This window comes from Chiloscyllium plagiosum, chromosome 18 (genome assembly GCF_004010195.1).
Source record: "Chiloscyllium plagiosum isolate BGI_BamShark_2017 chromosome 18, ASM401019v2, whole genome shotgun sequence".
In the NCBI taxonomy this organism is placed as follows: domain Eukaryota; kingdom Metazoa; phylum Chordata; class Chondrichthyes; order Orectolobiformes; family Hemiscylliidae; genus Chiloscyllium; species Chiloscyllium plagiosum.
Window position 1 is genome coordinate 29,075,757 of NC_057727.1, and position 16,633 is coordinate 29,092,389.

At 41.9% G+C, this 16,633-nt stretch overlaps 1 protein-coding gene across 12 annotated transcripts in view; it reads left to right on the top strand.

The window, feature by feature from the left end:
- The window catches only part of LOC122559001 (voltage-dependent L-type calcium channel subunit alpha-1D-like), a 617,537-nt gene that overhangs the window by 453,374 nt on the left and 147,530 nt on the right, over window positions 1-16,633 (top strand). For 7 of the 12 annotated variants that reach the window (XM_043708064.1, XM_043708058.1, XM_043708060.1 and 4 more), the window contains 5 exons: window positions 4,232-4,276; window positions 4,737-4,865; window positions 9,550-9,615; window positions 9,951-10,042; window positions 14,360-14,519. In XM_043708064.1, coding sequence (XP_043563999.1) covers window positions 4,232-4,276; window positions 4,737-4,865; window positions 9,550-9,615; window positions 9,951-10,042; window positions 14,360-14,519 — 492 coding nt within the window. The remainder of the gene's footprint in view (window positions 1-4,231; window positions 4,277-4,736; window positions 4,866-9,549; window positions 9,616-9,950; window positions 10,043-14,359; window positions 14,520-16,633) is intronic. The other 5 variants (XM_043708067.1, XM_043708068.1, XM_043708069.1 and 2 more) reach the window with 2 other exon arrangements.

Sequence of the window (16,633 nt, forward strand, 5' to 3'; positions counted from 1 at the left end):
CTCCTATATTCTCATCAAAATTATTTAAATGAATAACAAAATAATAGAGGACGCAGCATCGATCCTTGCAGCACACCACTGGTCACAAGCCTCCAGTCTGAACAACAATCCTCGATCACCACCCTCTGTTTCCTACTGTCAAGCCAATTTTGGATCCAATTGTCTAGCTCTCCCTGAATCCCATGTGATCTAACTTTACTAATCAGTCTACCGTGTGGAATCTTGTCGAAACCCTTGCCGAAGTCCATGTAGACATTGTTTAGCACTTTGTCTTCATCTATATTCTTGGACATCTCTTCAAAAAAATACTCAATCAAGTTTGTGAGACACAATTTCCTATGTGCAAAGCCATGCTGACTCTCCCTAATTAGTCCTTGCCTTTCCAAATGCATGTAGATCCTGTCTCTCAGAAAACCATTTTAACAACTTGTTCACCACTGCCTTCCTTAAATATTAGGAAGTCTTCCGGCACATTGCCTGTGGCTGTCAGTAATACAAATATCTCTGTTAGATCCCTCTTGTTTGCAGCATATATTTAGAGTCTCTTTCCAATTTAATAACAATCTGCCTTTTGATTTTTCCTACCAAAGTAACCTTGCACTTATCTACATTAAACTCCATCTGCCAAGTTTTTATCTAGTCGCTCAACCGATGTTATCCCCTTGTAGATTCTTTACATGATCATCAGGCCTTTGCAACTATTTTTGTATCATCAGAAAATTAGAATACATTGTTCTAAGCCCCTTTCTCTTAGACATGAATATAGATGGTTAATAAATAAGGCCTGAGGACTGATGCTTGTGACTAGATTAGAGTGGTGCTGGAAAAGCACAGCCAGCATCCGAGGAGCAGGAAAATCGATGTTTTGGGCAAAAGCCCAGAGTCCGAAACGTCGATTTTCCTGCTCAGATGCTGTCTGACCAGCTGTGTTTTTCTAGCACCACTCTAATCCAGACTCTGATTTCCGTCATCTGCAGTCCTCACTTTTGCCTAGTTGATGCCTGTGACTCTCCACTGTGTACATACTTTCAACCTGGAAAAGACTCATTAACGCTGAAAATATGTTGCTGGAAAAGCGCAGCAGGTCAGGCAGCATCCAAGGAGCAGGAGAATCGACGTTTCGGGCATGAGCCCTTCTTCAGGAATGAGGAGAGTGTGCCAAGCAGGCTAAGATAAAAGGTAGGGAGGAGGGACTTGGGGGAGGGGCGTTGGAAATGCGATAGGTGGTAGGAGGTTAAGGTGAGGGTGATAGGCTGGAGTGGGGGGTGGGGGCGGAGAGGTCAAGAAGAAGATTGCAGGTTCGGAAGGTGGTGCTGAGTTCAAGGGTTGGGACTGAGACAAGTTGGGGGGAGGAGAAATGAGGAAACTGGAGAAATCTGAGTTCATCCCTTGTGGTTGGAGGGTTCCTAGGTGGAAGATGAGGCACTCTTCCTCCAGCCGTCGTGTTGCTATGGTCTGGCGATGGAGGAGTCCAAGGACCTGCATGTCCTTGGTGGAGTGAGAGGGGGAGTTGAAGTGTTGAGCCACGGGGTTGGTGCGGGTGTCCCAGAGGTGTTCTCTGAAACGTTCTGCAAGTAGGCGGCCTGTCTCTCCAATATAGAGGAGGCCACGTCAGGTGCAGCAGATGCAGTAAACAATGTGTATGGAGGTGCAGGTGAATTTATGGTGGATATGGAAGGATCCCTTGGGGCCTTGGAGGGAAGTAAGGGGGTAGGTGTGGGTGCAAGTTTTGCATTTCTTGAGGTTGCAGGGGAAGGTGCTGGGAGTGGAGGTTGGATTGTAGGGGGTGTGGACCTGACAAGGGAGTCACGGAGGGTGTGGTCTTTTCTCTGAAACGTTCAGCAAAAGACTCATTAATCCTAACTTTCTGTTTTCTGTGATAACCAATCCTCAATCCATACAAAGTTGCCTTCTAAATTGAGGCAACAAAGAGTAATATAAATTACTTTAAATATTAATTATTGATGTATTATGTATTTATACGAGGAAACAAACTTAGAAAAAGAAGGTCCAAATCTAAGTGTGTAAGATTCAATATGTCCAATATATTTAGGTTATCTGATTTTACAGGAAGAACTAATTAACTATACTTTGTGGTTTTGGTTAATTTTTAAAATCTATTTGTTTCTTCCACTCTTAATTTATTTTGGAATTTAGTTTTTGGAAAGTGGCATCAAGTCGTGTTTGTGGTATTATTTATAATAAGTTTACATGAATTTTACAATTAACATTTGTTATTGAATAATACTTTATTTTCCACAACATAAAACACCACCATAAAAGACCAGTCATTGCATGTATTTGGCACCACATTATATTTGCATGAATTTGTTGAACTCACTCTTTTTATCCTTTTTCTCTCTTTCCCATATTTTCACCATTATTACCTTGCACTTGAGACATGGAAGCCTTTCAGCTTTATGTCTAGTTTTTATTTTACACAGTCAGTTGCTGTGACAGAATGTGGGTGCTTGGAGAGAGTCATAATTGCAGCTTTTGTCTGCAAAATACTAACTTTTTCATAACATTCAAATCAATTATTATAGTTGGCTTTGGGTCACCCGTTGAATGTCATGGTTAGTAACTAGCCTTTATCATATCAATACATTTTGAGTGTTAATTTTGATTGCATTTGTGTTGATATATATAGCTTTTAAATATAGTTGCAATAAATTAAAGTATAAATGCATGGACCTCCTTTAATAAATATATCATGCATGGATAAGTAACATTTGCTTCTTACTAATCATTGAATTTCAGTGAGTGTAAAAAGTAATTGTGTTTGCATGGGGAATGGAAGAATAGTTTATTAGCACATTATCCTATTACCTCTGGAAGCTGATTTAAATGCAGCATGTGCTAATGTGATAAAATGACCAGTATTTACTGATTGATAAGGTTCCTATGAGAAATGACTTTGGATTATCTCAACACACTTGGTACTAAATTAACAACTTTTTTTTCTAAGAGACATTTTTTAAAAAGGAAATCTCACTCTGCTGTAGTAGTTGTAGTGTTCTAAGATTTGGAATAGGTAGAATCTTGGGAGACAGCATTTTATTTCACTCCTATGCAATGCTTTACCCAGCCAGAGGCATATGATACGTGGGTTTGATTTTCAGGTCTTTCCCAGGGTTGGGAGTGGAGTTAGATGGGAGTGCAAAATGATGCTACTGACCATTGTGCCAGTTTCCTGACACCAGTCATGTTCACTTGGTTCAGGACACAATCCTATTTTATCCATGATGAATACTAATTAGTAGGGCTCATGAACAAGGAATGCTGTAGTTTTCATAGGACACACCAACTACACAGTTAGCTGTTCAAACCAAATGAATGGAGGCAAGTAATCAGTACAGAGCTTGTCCTGTCCACATGATCAAAAAAACTGAGTCTTAAAATGGTGCATGGCACAAAAAGGGAAATTGATGATTGGGAAACAGGTACTGTAATAGCAGGGACAGTCAGCATTAAGTGCTTGAGTGCAGAGATTATCATATTCTTGGCAACAGAGATGAAGGAACAGAGGAAGACTCCTATCAAATGACTTGCTGAGTCATTTTGTCACTGTTTCTTCTCCTGTCCAACCAAAACCCAGAGAGAATGTAAGATCTGTTTGACATGGTGTCGCTGTTGGCCAGCATTTATTGCCTGTCTGTAGTTGCCCTTGAGTAAATGATGGGGAGCTGCCTTCTTGAGCCACTGCAGTCCACGTGCTGTAGTTGACCCACTATGCCCTTTGGGTGGGATTTCCAGAATTTTATGCAGTGACTGTGAAGGAATGATGATATATTTCTGAGTCGGGATGGTGAGGGCATGGGGGGGAACTTGCAGGTGATGGTGTTAGGTGGCAAACCAGCTGAAGAAAGCCCAATGATGAATTCCTTTTCAGGTCTATAATTTGCTGAGGAGGAAAACACTTCTCAAAAGTCCATAAATCCAGCTTGGCGACACCTCTGCTTTCTCAGGAAGCTGTCTCTGACATGGAAGCCCATTTGATTGCCAGAAATTACAGTTTCCTTGAGTTGACAAATTTTCAGCCTGCTTTTTGTAATGAACAAGCAGAACTACATGGCAGCTGACTGGTATATCTCACCAACCAGCTGCCTGTCTTCCTGTCTGGGTGGGTTTAATCATTTAAACTGGTCGTCTTGTTTAAATCTCAGTGCTTTTATTTTAAGTTTGAGTTATCATTTTATTTAGTTATTAATTTAAATATTCATTTCTAAAGCCTTTTTCAAAGCCAACAGAGAGCACCCCTACAGGGGAACCTGGGGTAAGATGCAAAAGTGTTCCCCAATGTTTATTTGCATGAATGTTTTCCTTCTTGTGAATTTTTTCTTACTAATATTAAACCAAAACGTGTTCCTGAATTTCAGCCTTTGAGTTACTAATGTCAATTGTCTTTGATATAAATATTGTCAAATAGACTGTTTGATTCCATAATAAATTTTCAGAATTATGTTGACCACAACTGACAGTTTAAGACTTTAAAAAAAGCTGGTTGTGATAGAAAACATAAATATTCTGAAAATTTACCTTTTGTCGCATGAAGTCTTTTAGATCTCTGTGCTTACACAGTTAAATATGGGAAAATAATTATGGCACACTTTGAATTCCTTTGTGGTGAACTTTTTGATTGTGTTCTCCCTGTTTTGTCTTAATACCTTTTTAAAGCATTTATTATATTTTAATGCGAATTGATTTTAATTGAATTTGCATGCAATTATCTTTAGAGTTCAGAGGAAAGTTCCAGAATTTCGATTACTTTCTTCCGTCTCTTCCGTGTAATGCGATTGGTCAAACTACTGAGTCGTGGTGAGGGCATACGTACATTGTTGTGGACATTTATCAAGTCCTTCCAGGCATGTATGCAGTTTTTTCCTTGTAATCAGGGAATTAATTGACATTATTACATGTGCATATCAAAAAAAGTTAGTCAATGTTTGCAATGTCTAGTTTATGCTAATTATATCCAATGCTTAATCATTTTTTAAAAAAAGTGTCCTGTACGGCCTCAAATGTCAACCATTTAACTAAAAGACCCAAGTAATATTTCACAATAAATCTTAGTACATGGACTATGTACAGGTTGTGCTAACAACGTTGCTAAGTTTAATACTCAGATGATATTCAGTTCTACTCATATTTGATTGTAGAATTGTAGATTCAAAGGGAATGTATCCAATCCACATCACTCTCACCTTCACATCAGGTCTTACACTGAAGTCTTATACTTGAATCCCATTTTCACAATTTGGTTGCAAATTAGAATTTGGCACAGTGAAAAAAACTCCACAAAGGTCAGTATTCCATCTTCAAGGTGTCCTTTATTTACACGTGCATTGTATATGACACTGACCTAGCTAGCTCAGAACCAACTCCTAGAGTGAACAGAACCCCTGACACTCGTGTTTGTTTATTTTTTTTCTTTTCTTTTCTGTTTTTTTACCCCCACACTACCGCCTAACTGCGGTAGCGTTTATTTTTTTCCCTAGCACCCATGTTGTGTGTGTGCAGGTGTGAGAAACAGTGAGAGACACAAGGTGTACGAACCTTTATTCAATTTCCACCACCAGGAAGATATGAAAACACCCGAGTGGCCAGTGACAAGCAGTGCCCTTCACAAAAGGGCAATGCTGTGTGATCAAACAGTGAAGGGGAGGGCAGGGATTAAATCAAAATAGAGCTGGAGGGGGAAATAATGCACTCCATTCCCTGCGGCGCCCATCTCTCCCTGAACAACTCCAGGGTGTTGGTGGAGACCGCATGCTCCTTCTCCAAGGACACCCGGACTCTAACGTAACCGCGGAAGAGGGGCAGGCAGTCGGCCGACACTCCTGTTTATTTTTTTTTTCTTTTTTTTTTCTTTTTTCTTAAAGTGCACGAATCTTTATTCAAATTCCACCACCAGGAAGATAGGAAAACACCCGGGTGGCCAGTGACAAACACTGCCCTTCACATCAAAGGGCAGTGCTGTGTGATCAAAACAGTGAAGGGGAGGGGAGGGACTAAATCAAAATAGACACTCCTGTTTATATCTGTCAACCAGGACTCCCTGATTGGACCAGGTTCACAGCCCCAATCAGGAAACTTCTATTTTATGATGTCCATCTGGTTGCCCTTGTTATAATTACTACATCCCTTCCTTTGGATGCCCAGGACATGAGCCCATTCGTTTTCCTGTCGCTTCTCCTGGGGCGTTTTCTCACCAGGTCTGGTTCTTCAACTCTGCCTCGGATACTGGTGACGTGTACTGGACCATAGCCTACTATTTGCTTCCGGAGCAACTAGGCTGAAATTCATCATCTTCAGACAGTAACTGAGTCAAGGCTGTAACATCTGCCACGTCCATCTCATTCTTAGAGGTTTCTTTGATGCTAGGCGGAGGGGGAGAACCCATCGATTCTGACAGCCTTGCTGAATGTTCTGAGGGCCTGGGTATGTTTACGCCTGACCCATTTGTGAGGTTTCTGTTTCATGTGGTCCATGTGCTTGTTCAGGACAGCCTCATCTACTTGAACTTCATACGTAATGGGACCTGACCTCATGTCAACCATGCTTCATACCCATGCAGGGCTATTCCTGTGATTTTGACACCAAACTTAGTCCGCTGAAATAAACTGCCCGTCTTGCTTAGCAGAGTCTTGTGTCTAGTGTTGGCCTTCCCAATGCCGTTTCGCCCTACCGACACATACCCCACTTACACCCCCTCCAGGTCCGGGAAGATCAGTTCAAAAGTCACATGACACCAGGTTATAGTCCAACAGATTTATTTGAAATCACAACCTTTTAGAGTGCTGCTTCTTCGCCGGGTGAAGGAAAGATCAGGTTTAACCTAGTGCGAGTCTTCTCCCCATTAGCAACTCTGCTGGAGCTGCCCCTATAGTTGTGTGAGGGCAGTCCTGTCATCAAATTGGAACCGGGACAGTTTGGTATCAAGTGAAGCCTGCCTTCAAAGTTTGGACTGCTCTTTTTGACAGATGAGTGGATGATGCAAGGTACAGAGCTGTCCTTACATGCCAATGCTATTTGACTTTCGGAAGTACTCGAATTCCCTATTGGTAAATGATGGCCTATTGTCTGTGACCAAAAACTCTGGGAGTCCATTTGTTTCCAAAGGTGCTTGCAACTTTTCAATCTCCATCTTCACGTTTTACGAATGAACCCTATGCACATTCAACTACTTTCAGTGGGTGTTTACAATGATTAAAAATATAGAGTCAGTAAAAGGACCATCGTAGTCAACGTGTAACCGTGTCCAGGGTTACCCGACTAATCTCACAAATATGGGGAAGCTGCTGGCAGTAATTGGCACTCTTGAGACTGCCCCTCCAATGCAGCTACGTCAGCATCCAATCCTGGCCACCAGACATAACTTCTTGCCAACATCTTCATTTTGGAAACCTCCTGGATGACCCTCATGGAGTTCAGCCAGTATCTGGCAGTGACCTTTCCTCGGGACAATCATACCTGCTCCTCATAATAATATGCCTTCCAGTATGGTGATCTGATCTCGCTGGGTCCAAAAAAAAAGTTTCAATTCTGGTTATAATGGCCCTTTTGCTTCCCCCAACATCAACAGTTTTGTTTCACCAGGACAGGATCTTTTGTGTCCACAGTCTGATTTTATCAATGGTGACCAGAAGCTGTCCAAAAACTTTAAAACCAGAACGGACTGTTCCACTTGAGACATGACCAGTGGTGTTTCTGTCAGTGGGAGGCTACTCAAGACATCCACTTTGCCACCCAGATGGTGTTCCAATTTGTGATTCTGTTCACTTAGGATAAGAGCCCACCACTGAATTTAACCTGAAGCCTTGGGTGGGCATGTCCCTGTCCTCCTTGTGTAGCCCTAGTCGGAGTTTGTGGTCCATTACTATTACAACTGTACATCCATAGAGGTGTTGGTGGAACTTTCTCACACCAAAGATGACTGCCAAACCTTCCTTCTCTCTCTGTGTATCTTCGTTCGGCATCAGCCAAAGTCCGGGAAGCATATGCTATTGGATGTTCTCTCCGCTGGGCCACCAATGACCCAACACTATACCAAAACTATACAGGGAAGCATCACAGGTCAGCACTGCATCTTGCCTGGGATCACAGTGTACCATCTTCTTAGATGCCTCTTCACTTCACTCAAGGTTACATCTTGGTTACGAGACAATTTCCAAGGTTGACCCTTTTCTCAATAACCTTGGAGAAATCTTTAAGCACAATGGCCAAGTTCTGTAAATGCTCTTTATTTGGTCATCCCAGTTATTAGCACACCATCCAGATAAATGGCAACCTGAGGTAGAACTTTCTCCATTGTTTGCTGACAATTAGCATAGGCTAATGATACTCTAAAAGACAATCTCATATATTGGTACAAACCCCTATGGGTATTAATTGTGGCATACTCCTGGGAATCCTGCTCTAATTGCAATTGCAAGTACGCATGGCACATGTCCAGCTTCGTGAAGGACAGCTCCCCTGGCCAATTATGTGAGGAATTGGATGTTTATCCTGTGGTTTACTGTTTGTTTAAAATCTTCACAAAGGTGAACCGATCAGTTGGGCTTCTCAGTTGGTACAATCCGTACTACACATTCTGCAAACTGGACTGGCTTGATGATTCCTTCACTTTCCAGCCTCCTGATTTCTGCCTCTCCTTACATAAGGCAAACGTCACTAGGCAGGCCTTGTAGAATTATGGAACAGCTTCTTGGTCAAAATGTAAGGTGATGTAGAGGAGCCAGTGATGGACTAGGGTGGACAAAGTTAAAAATCAACTAAGCAAAAGTGAGGACTGCAGATGCTGGAGACCGGAGTTCAGATCAGAGTGGTGCTGGAAAAGCACAGTAGGTCAGGCAGCATCCAAGGAGCAGGAAAATTGACATTTCAGGCAAATGCCCTTCAGGAATAGAGGCAGGATACCTCCAAGGTGGAGAGATAACTGGGGGAGGAAGCTGGTGTGGCTGGGGAGAAGGTAGCAAAGAGTACAGTAGGTGAATGGGCATGGGGATGGAGGTGATAGGACAAAGAGGAGGGTGGGGGAAGGTAGCAAAGAGTACAATAGGTGAATGGGGGTGGGGATGGACTTGATAGGTCAGAGGGGAGGGTGGAGCGGATAGGTGTGAAGGGAGATAGGCAGGTAGGACAGGTCATGAGGACAGTGCTGAGCTGGCAGGTTGGAACTGGGGTAAGGTCGGGGGAGGGGAAATGAGGAAACTGGTGAAATCCACATTGATGACCTGGGGTTGAAGTGTTCCGAGGTGGAAGATGAGGCGTTCTTCCTCCGGGCGTCAGGTGGTGAGGGAGCGGCGGTGGAGGTGGCCCAGAACCTTTATACCTTTTCTTTTAGCTGCCTTTTGAGCAATGGCCAATGGAAGGAGTGCACCTGCAAATTAATGAATAGATGCTAAAAAATAATATGTTTCTTATTGGCATTCAGTGCCTAAGAAAAAACAATTTCTGAAAATATCAGAATACATCTTGTAATTATTCTGTTGCCATTGTAGCTGTTTTTATACAATCTAATCTGGTAAAAATGTTCTTCCTTCTCAGGCTCTTCCATATGTTGCCCTTCTTATAGCCATGCTGTTTTTCATCTATGCTGTAATTGGCATGCAGGTAACAATTTTGTTGAATGAAATCCAGGTGAAAATTTAAAATACTTTCATTCTGTGTCTTGTTGATAACTGTAATTCATTGAAAGTAGGCATAAATTAGTTGGAAATAACTGCAATTTAAGAATTTTTATGTTTTTGAATTAAAAGATTATTTATAATCTGAGGTCACTGGTGATTTGACTTAATTGCAATTTCACTAGTAGAAGTGAGTAAGTTTTATCTACCAGGACTTGAATAAAAAACAGAAAACTATCTATCCTAGTTAACTGTTCACTAAAGTAGTTACAAAAACAGTTGTGCTCAATAGTGAAATAAAGACTATTACTTGTTTTCCAGATTTTTGGCAAAGTTGCCTTGCAAGACCATACACAGATAAACAGAAATAACAACTTTCAGACTTTTTTTCAGTCTGTTCTACTTCTTTTCAGGTACAAAGCTAATCCAACAATTTTGATTGAGTGTCACTCTTTACTTGTTTTATTCTGAAAAGTCAATATGATCTGCTTGTCTGTCCATCCACCTAAAGTGTGACATCCTCTTGACCATTATTTGACTCACCTTTGATGTCAGTTGTCCTTCTCAACTATTATCAAATCCCCCACAACTGCCAGGTACTACTCTTGTTGACCCTTGACCATCAACTGTTCACAACCTCAGCCTCTGTTGATCTCCCCTTCTCACAACTGAGACTGTTGACCTCACAATCAGGACTATCCAAATCACACTCAAACCCCAATGTGTCTCACTGTCTGAGACCCTCACACCTAACAATTTCTTTACTGTGCCGACCTGCTATGAATTGGTTCCACCCAATGGTCAAAAACTCTCCCTCTGCTGGCGCTGGAAAACACAGCATAATTTTATTTTGTTTAGGTATTTAATTGTTTGCTCTTCTCAGACAGCTTTCCCACTTTAAGAAACAATAAGCTAATCAGCAGGTTGGCAGTTTTCCAGGTCCAGCAGTATCTGCTGTCTAACTGTTACGAGAATGAAGCAAATGGAATGCAATTCCCAACCCACCAGGCAGGTGGCCTGGTTTCCCTGTGGCAGTGGCTGTTGCTGGAACTGTAGCAGTCCCTGTACCATTCCGAACAGAAAGCCTGGGATGTCTGCTATTGGAATCAGGGATTTCAGGAACCAAACAGGCTCTGGCAAAGGGGTGAGCTCATCCCAAGTGCAGTGGGTCAGTGGCCCATGCAGCTGCAGAGACTTTCCATTGGTCACATAGGGCCAAAAGAGGAGAGACCCCGTTTCCCAGTCTGCATCCCTGAACTGGCAATAAGTCACTGGGTTTAACTGAGTAGCCTTCCTTGGCAACCCACCCTGTTGGCAGCAAGAACAGTTCTTGAAATTGTCCACTTGAGGGCTCTGATATGCCTAGGAGTGGGAAGGGCACTCACCATCGACTTTGCCATTGATCAAGTATTATGCAGAGGTGAGAACGATAAGCACAGCACTCTTGCGATCCAACTTGATTTTTATACCACCACATGAATTGCCTCTGTAGAAATTAAGTGCAAGTATGCTGTGAAATACTCATAATTTACCAAGTCTTATATTTTGAACTTATAAGTATGAATGAGTGACAGATGATATCCAACAATTTTGTCAAATCAGAATTTCAAATATTTGACCTAATACAACACTGCAAAGAAGTGGTTTGCTTGATTATGTTCAGGCGGGTGTCACAGTAGCTGAGTGGTAAGCACTGCTGCCTCACTGCGCCAAGGAGCTAGGTTTGATTCCAGCCTTGGGCGACTGTCTGAGTGAAGTTTGGACATTCTCACCTTGTCTATGTGGGTTTCCTCTGGATGCTCCAGTTTCACACCGCAATTCAAAGATATGCAGGTTAGCTGGATAGCCCATAGTGTCCATAGATGTGCGGGTTGGGTGGATTAACCTAGAAGATGCAGGATTACGGGGATAGAGTGGATCTGGATGGGTGCTCTTTGGAGGATCGGTGCGGACTCGATGGGCGGAACACTGCTTCTACACTGTAGGGTTTTTATGATTTTATGATAATTATGGTTGGGATTTAGTGTTCTGTCGATGTGATGCAGGGAACTCCAGCGGCAACTAGCTCTGTGACTCCACAGCAAGAAAGCTTTAAGGACCAAGCACCAATTCGATACTTAATTGCTGTTAGACAAGTTTTTCATCCAATCAGGAGCCTTGCAATAAATATCCCACCATGGCTGAGTTTGCTGTTCAGTCAGAGGCTGGCAAAATTGTAGCTTAAGAATGTTAATGAAGACCTGGGCTGCAATGCTGTGAAGAGCTGTACCAGTGAGCGAGTGTTGTTTTGGGAAGGCATATGGAGTGGGGGATTATTGGGTGAGAGGCTATCATAGGCAATGTCTGGGGGTAGCTTTTAACTGTCACCACTGCTCCCATCTCTGCTGTCTAACTGTTACGAGATTGAAGCAATTGGAATGCCATCCCCAACCGACCAGGCAGGTGGCCTGGTTTCCCTGTCAGGAAAGCAGCTGTGTATTTCGCCTGCTGGGAATGCAGATAATTGGCGTAGGAGCAGCTTGAGACCCTTGGGTCGCCATTAGTTGACTGCTAATGGCCTTAATTAATGGCAGCTGGAGAAGGTTATCAATGAACCTTTCTCCCTGATGTAATTGGTATGGTTCTGGGAAGTGTCGCACATCGCTCAAGGTGGCAAGCAGCCCAATTTTGCCCCAGATGTAAAATCTGAAGTGTACCAAAAATATGCAAGGATAAGCTGATGTTTTCCATAAATATTCAGAAAAAAAACCACGGAGATGATGAAAAAATATTCTTTCGTAACAACATCCTGTAACATAATATTTTCTGAAGTGCTTTATAAGAGCAATTATCAAACAAAATTTGACATTGTGCCTCATGAGGAGATGATAGAATTAGCGACCAAAACATTGGTTGAAGAACTGAGTTTTAAGGTGTTTCTTGAAGGAAGGGAAAGAATTGGGGAGTTTTAGGGAGAGGATTACACAGCTTCAGGCCTTGACAGCCAAAGGTACCTATAATGTAATAAGGATGATGTAAATAAAAATCACAATTGAATTAACAATTCACAAATTTTATTCAGGATCTCTCCTCTATTGTGATTCATTAATCCCTTTATGTAAAAGGTTCACATTATTTCTGCAGCTAACAGTCTGCTCAACCTTGCTTTCAACTTGCACCCCGTTTTTAAATCCAACACATTAAAGCCATTACACTCTTACTCTGGTTGCTCTCATAGTCAGGTTCTCAGCTCCACTCATTTCAGTATAATAGATGCATGCAGTGTCCACTAGTACCTTCAAGGCCTTTCGAGGAGGTGAGCACTGCGATGCACTTTTTCTCCCACCAACTCTATTTTGACACCCATTTCTTTTCTTGTTATTATGACATTACCTTGATGGGCAATGGATGTTAATTGCAATTTGATAAATTGTGAATTTCTGTGAATCTTTTGCTGTCTAATTCAACATATTTATATATGAACCATTTAATACAGTTGCTCTCATTGTCTATCTATAGTGCCTCTCCACCATTATCCAGCTAGGCGGATCTATGCTCACCGGTATCCATTCTTAGCTGTCTAATCATAGGAAGAGAATTTCTATCAGTGATTTCTTTTCCCTTGTTACCTCTGGTGTTTCCCAAAAATGACAGTCCCTTCCAATTTCTCATGTACTAGCTGTCTTGTCGTGGCATCATTAGAAAACACAAGACTGCCTAGCCACTACTTTTCTCGACCCTACTACTGTCTTTAAATGATCAGACTGTTGGTCTAAAATCCAGTAAAGGAAGAGCAGACAATTTTCTAATATTGAGAAGATTGAAGTGCGATGCATGTTGCTCCTTTGCCACTGATTTAGTTCATTCCCCTCACAACTTTGAGCCTGAACTAGATTGTTCTCAACCCAATGATGAACTTTTAACCACATATCCATACTGACAGTGAAACCTCCTATTTCTACTTGCTTTATATCATCAGTCTTTACTTCTGCTGCTGCTGAAACCCACAACCACGTGATCCACTTTATTATCTCCAGGTTTGGTGATGTTATTGATTGCTCGCCAATATTTTGTTTTCTCCTGTCTGTAGACTTGAAATCACCCAAAACTCTGCTAACACCTTGCCCCAAACCTTCCTGCCCACTTAGCACCTACCAAATGACTCTATCCTCCAACTGTCAGCCTCCACCCACACCTGTCACCTACTCCATACACTTGTCACCTACTCCATTTACACCAACTCCCATCCACCCAACCCCATCTACCTACCATCTTAAATTCTTACCATCTTAAATTCTTACTCTCTTGCCACCCTTTGCTTGGCACCCTATCGCATTGCCACCATAACTATTGATATGATGCACTTAACCTTCTTTCCATAATTTTCAAAGAAGATGTGAATTGTCAAGCCAGTAGGACTGTAAAAAAGGCTGAGGCTTCCACAAAAATTCTTTGCATTGTTCCCTGCAAGGGTTGCTGCGCTGCATCCATTATGAGCAATCCTGCATTGAAACTGCGGCCTGAAAGGACATTGGAAAATCAGTTGGTAACTTGTTGTCAATCAGGGTCAGAAATAGAGATTCCGACCCAGATCAGAAGATTTGTGTCATGGCTCCAGAGATTTGCAATATGAGTAGGTTTTACAATGAACAGATAATTTTGCAACCATTGAAAGGTGAAAATGTCTTGCAAGATTTACATTAGAAATTAACATTGATATTCTTTCTGATGACTTACTGCTGTCTCAATAGGTGTGCCACTGGAGAAGCCTGGCAAGAGATCATGTTGGCATGCATGCCTGGAAGACGCTGTGACCCGGAGTCAGAATATGGTCCAGGAGAAGAGTTTACATGCGGTAGCAATTTTGCTATTGTATATTTCATCACTTTTTACATGTTATGCGCCTTTCTGGTATGTGGAATTCCTAATCGTGTTGCTTGAAATTAGCTGTCATAGAAATTTGAAATTTTAACATGAAGTTATCATTCATCCAAACAGTAAATTTATGTTTCTAGGAACAGTTCAAGAAACAAATTAACACAGCATGTAGCTGAACCGTACCGCAAATAGAGAATTAGGATTAATCCTTGGGCTGTTGATGAGTGTGGTGCTGGAAAAGTGCAGCCAGCCAGGCAGCATCTGAGGAGCAGGGAAGTCAATGTTTCGGGCATAAGCCCTTCATCAGGAATGCCTGTTATGCCTGAAACATTAACTCTCCTGCTCCTTGGATGCTGCCTAACCGGCTGTGCTTTTCCAGCACCACACTCTTCGAATCTGATCTCTACCATCTGCAGTCCTCACTTTCTTTTAATCTTTGGGCTGTGTTGAAGGGGTTACGTTATCTGGGATAGTGATGTGGGCATGACCATCAGTCTCAAATCTAATAGGTTCGGATGGTGGAAAATGGGGCAAAATTAAGCTTCTCATAACTAAAACGCATGGATATGAATATCAGGTGAGAGCTGTTACAGGGTTGAAAACTACACCATTATGTAGTTTTCCCTGCATGTCAGTAATCTGTCAGGTTCTTAAATTCCCCCTGTCCTCCTATTTTATATGTCAGGTTTCAGGAAGCTCAGAAAATCCATCTGTGTAAACTTCAAAGTTAAAATCTTGGGTACTGAATCCAGTCAATTTCTATCAAGTGTCAGATCTGCCTGTACAAGGGCCATACTCTAGTTGAAAGCTAATATTGGCAGCTTCCTGTGCTCAGTAAAGGGAAATTCACACTTCTTGTCAGAATAAAAACTTATCCCCAGTGAGGAGGGAAAAATATTAATGAAGAAAATGGCTGAGCAAATGTTCTTATGATCATTTTAAATGAACTGTACCAGAGATTAGAAACAAGAAATTTTTAGACAGGAAAATGCATTTCAGTCAATGAAGTTGTTCTCAGGATGTTATTCTGAAAGCTGCCTTCCTTTTTTGTTACTACGTTATTGAATTCAAATTTTGCACAGAATCTTAGCTAAATGAACTCTCCTGATAACCTGTACTGTTTACGTATTATTCTTTGTATAAACATGCATGTTTGGATTTAGCATTACTGTTGTGGTTCTGTTCGCCGAGCTGGAAGTTTTTGTTGCAAACGTTTCGTCCCCTGGCTAGGCGACATCATCAGTGCTTGGGAGCCTCCTGCGAAGCGCTTCTTTGATGTTTCCTCCGGTGTTTATCGTGGTCTGTCCCTGCTGCTTCCGGTTGTCAGTTTCAGCTGTCTGCTGTAGTGGTTGGTATATTGGGTCGAGGTCGATGTGTTTGTTGATGGAGTTTGTGGATGAATGCCATGCCTCTAGGAATTCCCTGGCTGTTCTCTGTCTGGCTTGCCCTATGATAGTAGTGTTGTCCCAGTCGAATTCATGTTGCTTGAGCTACAAATCTTCGCACAAACTTTGAATTTAGCATTACTCTTATTATCAGCAAGCTGCCATGCCTCTTTCCTTTTGTTCAAAATAATTTGATAAATCTCCTTTGGTAAATGCAGATTAACTGCATTCCAACTCTGATTGTTTTTTTGTTCAGTTCCGGTCATACTTTATGACATTTAACCCTCTGATATTTGTCAGAGGTTTGTTTTATTCATAATACTTTCTCAAGGATTCTTAAATGTACATTATCTAGATTGAATACATAGAGTCATAGAGATGTACAGCATGGAAACAGACCATTCGGTCCAACCCGTCCATGCCGACTAGATATCCCAACCCAATCTCGTCCCACCTACCAGCACCTGGCCCATATCCCTCCAAACCCTTCCTATTCATATACCCATCCACATACTTCTTAAATGTTGCAATTGTACCAGCCTTCACCACATCCTCTGGCAGCTCATTCCATACACGTACCTCCTTCTGCGTGAAAATGTTGCCCCTTAGGTCTCTTTTATATCTTTCCCCTCTCACCCTAAACCTATGTCCTCTAGTTCTGGACTCCCCGACACCAAGGAAAAGACTTTGTCTATTTATCCTATCCATACCCCCTCATAATTTTGTAAACCTCTATAAGGTCACCCCTCAGCCTCCGACGCT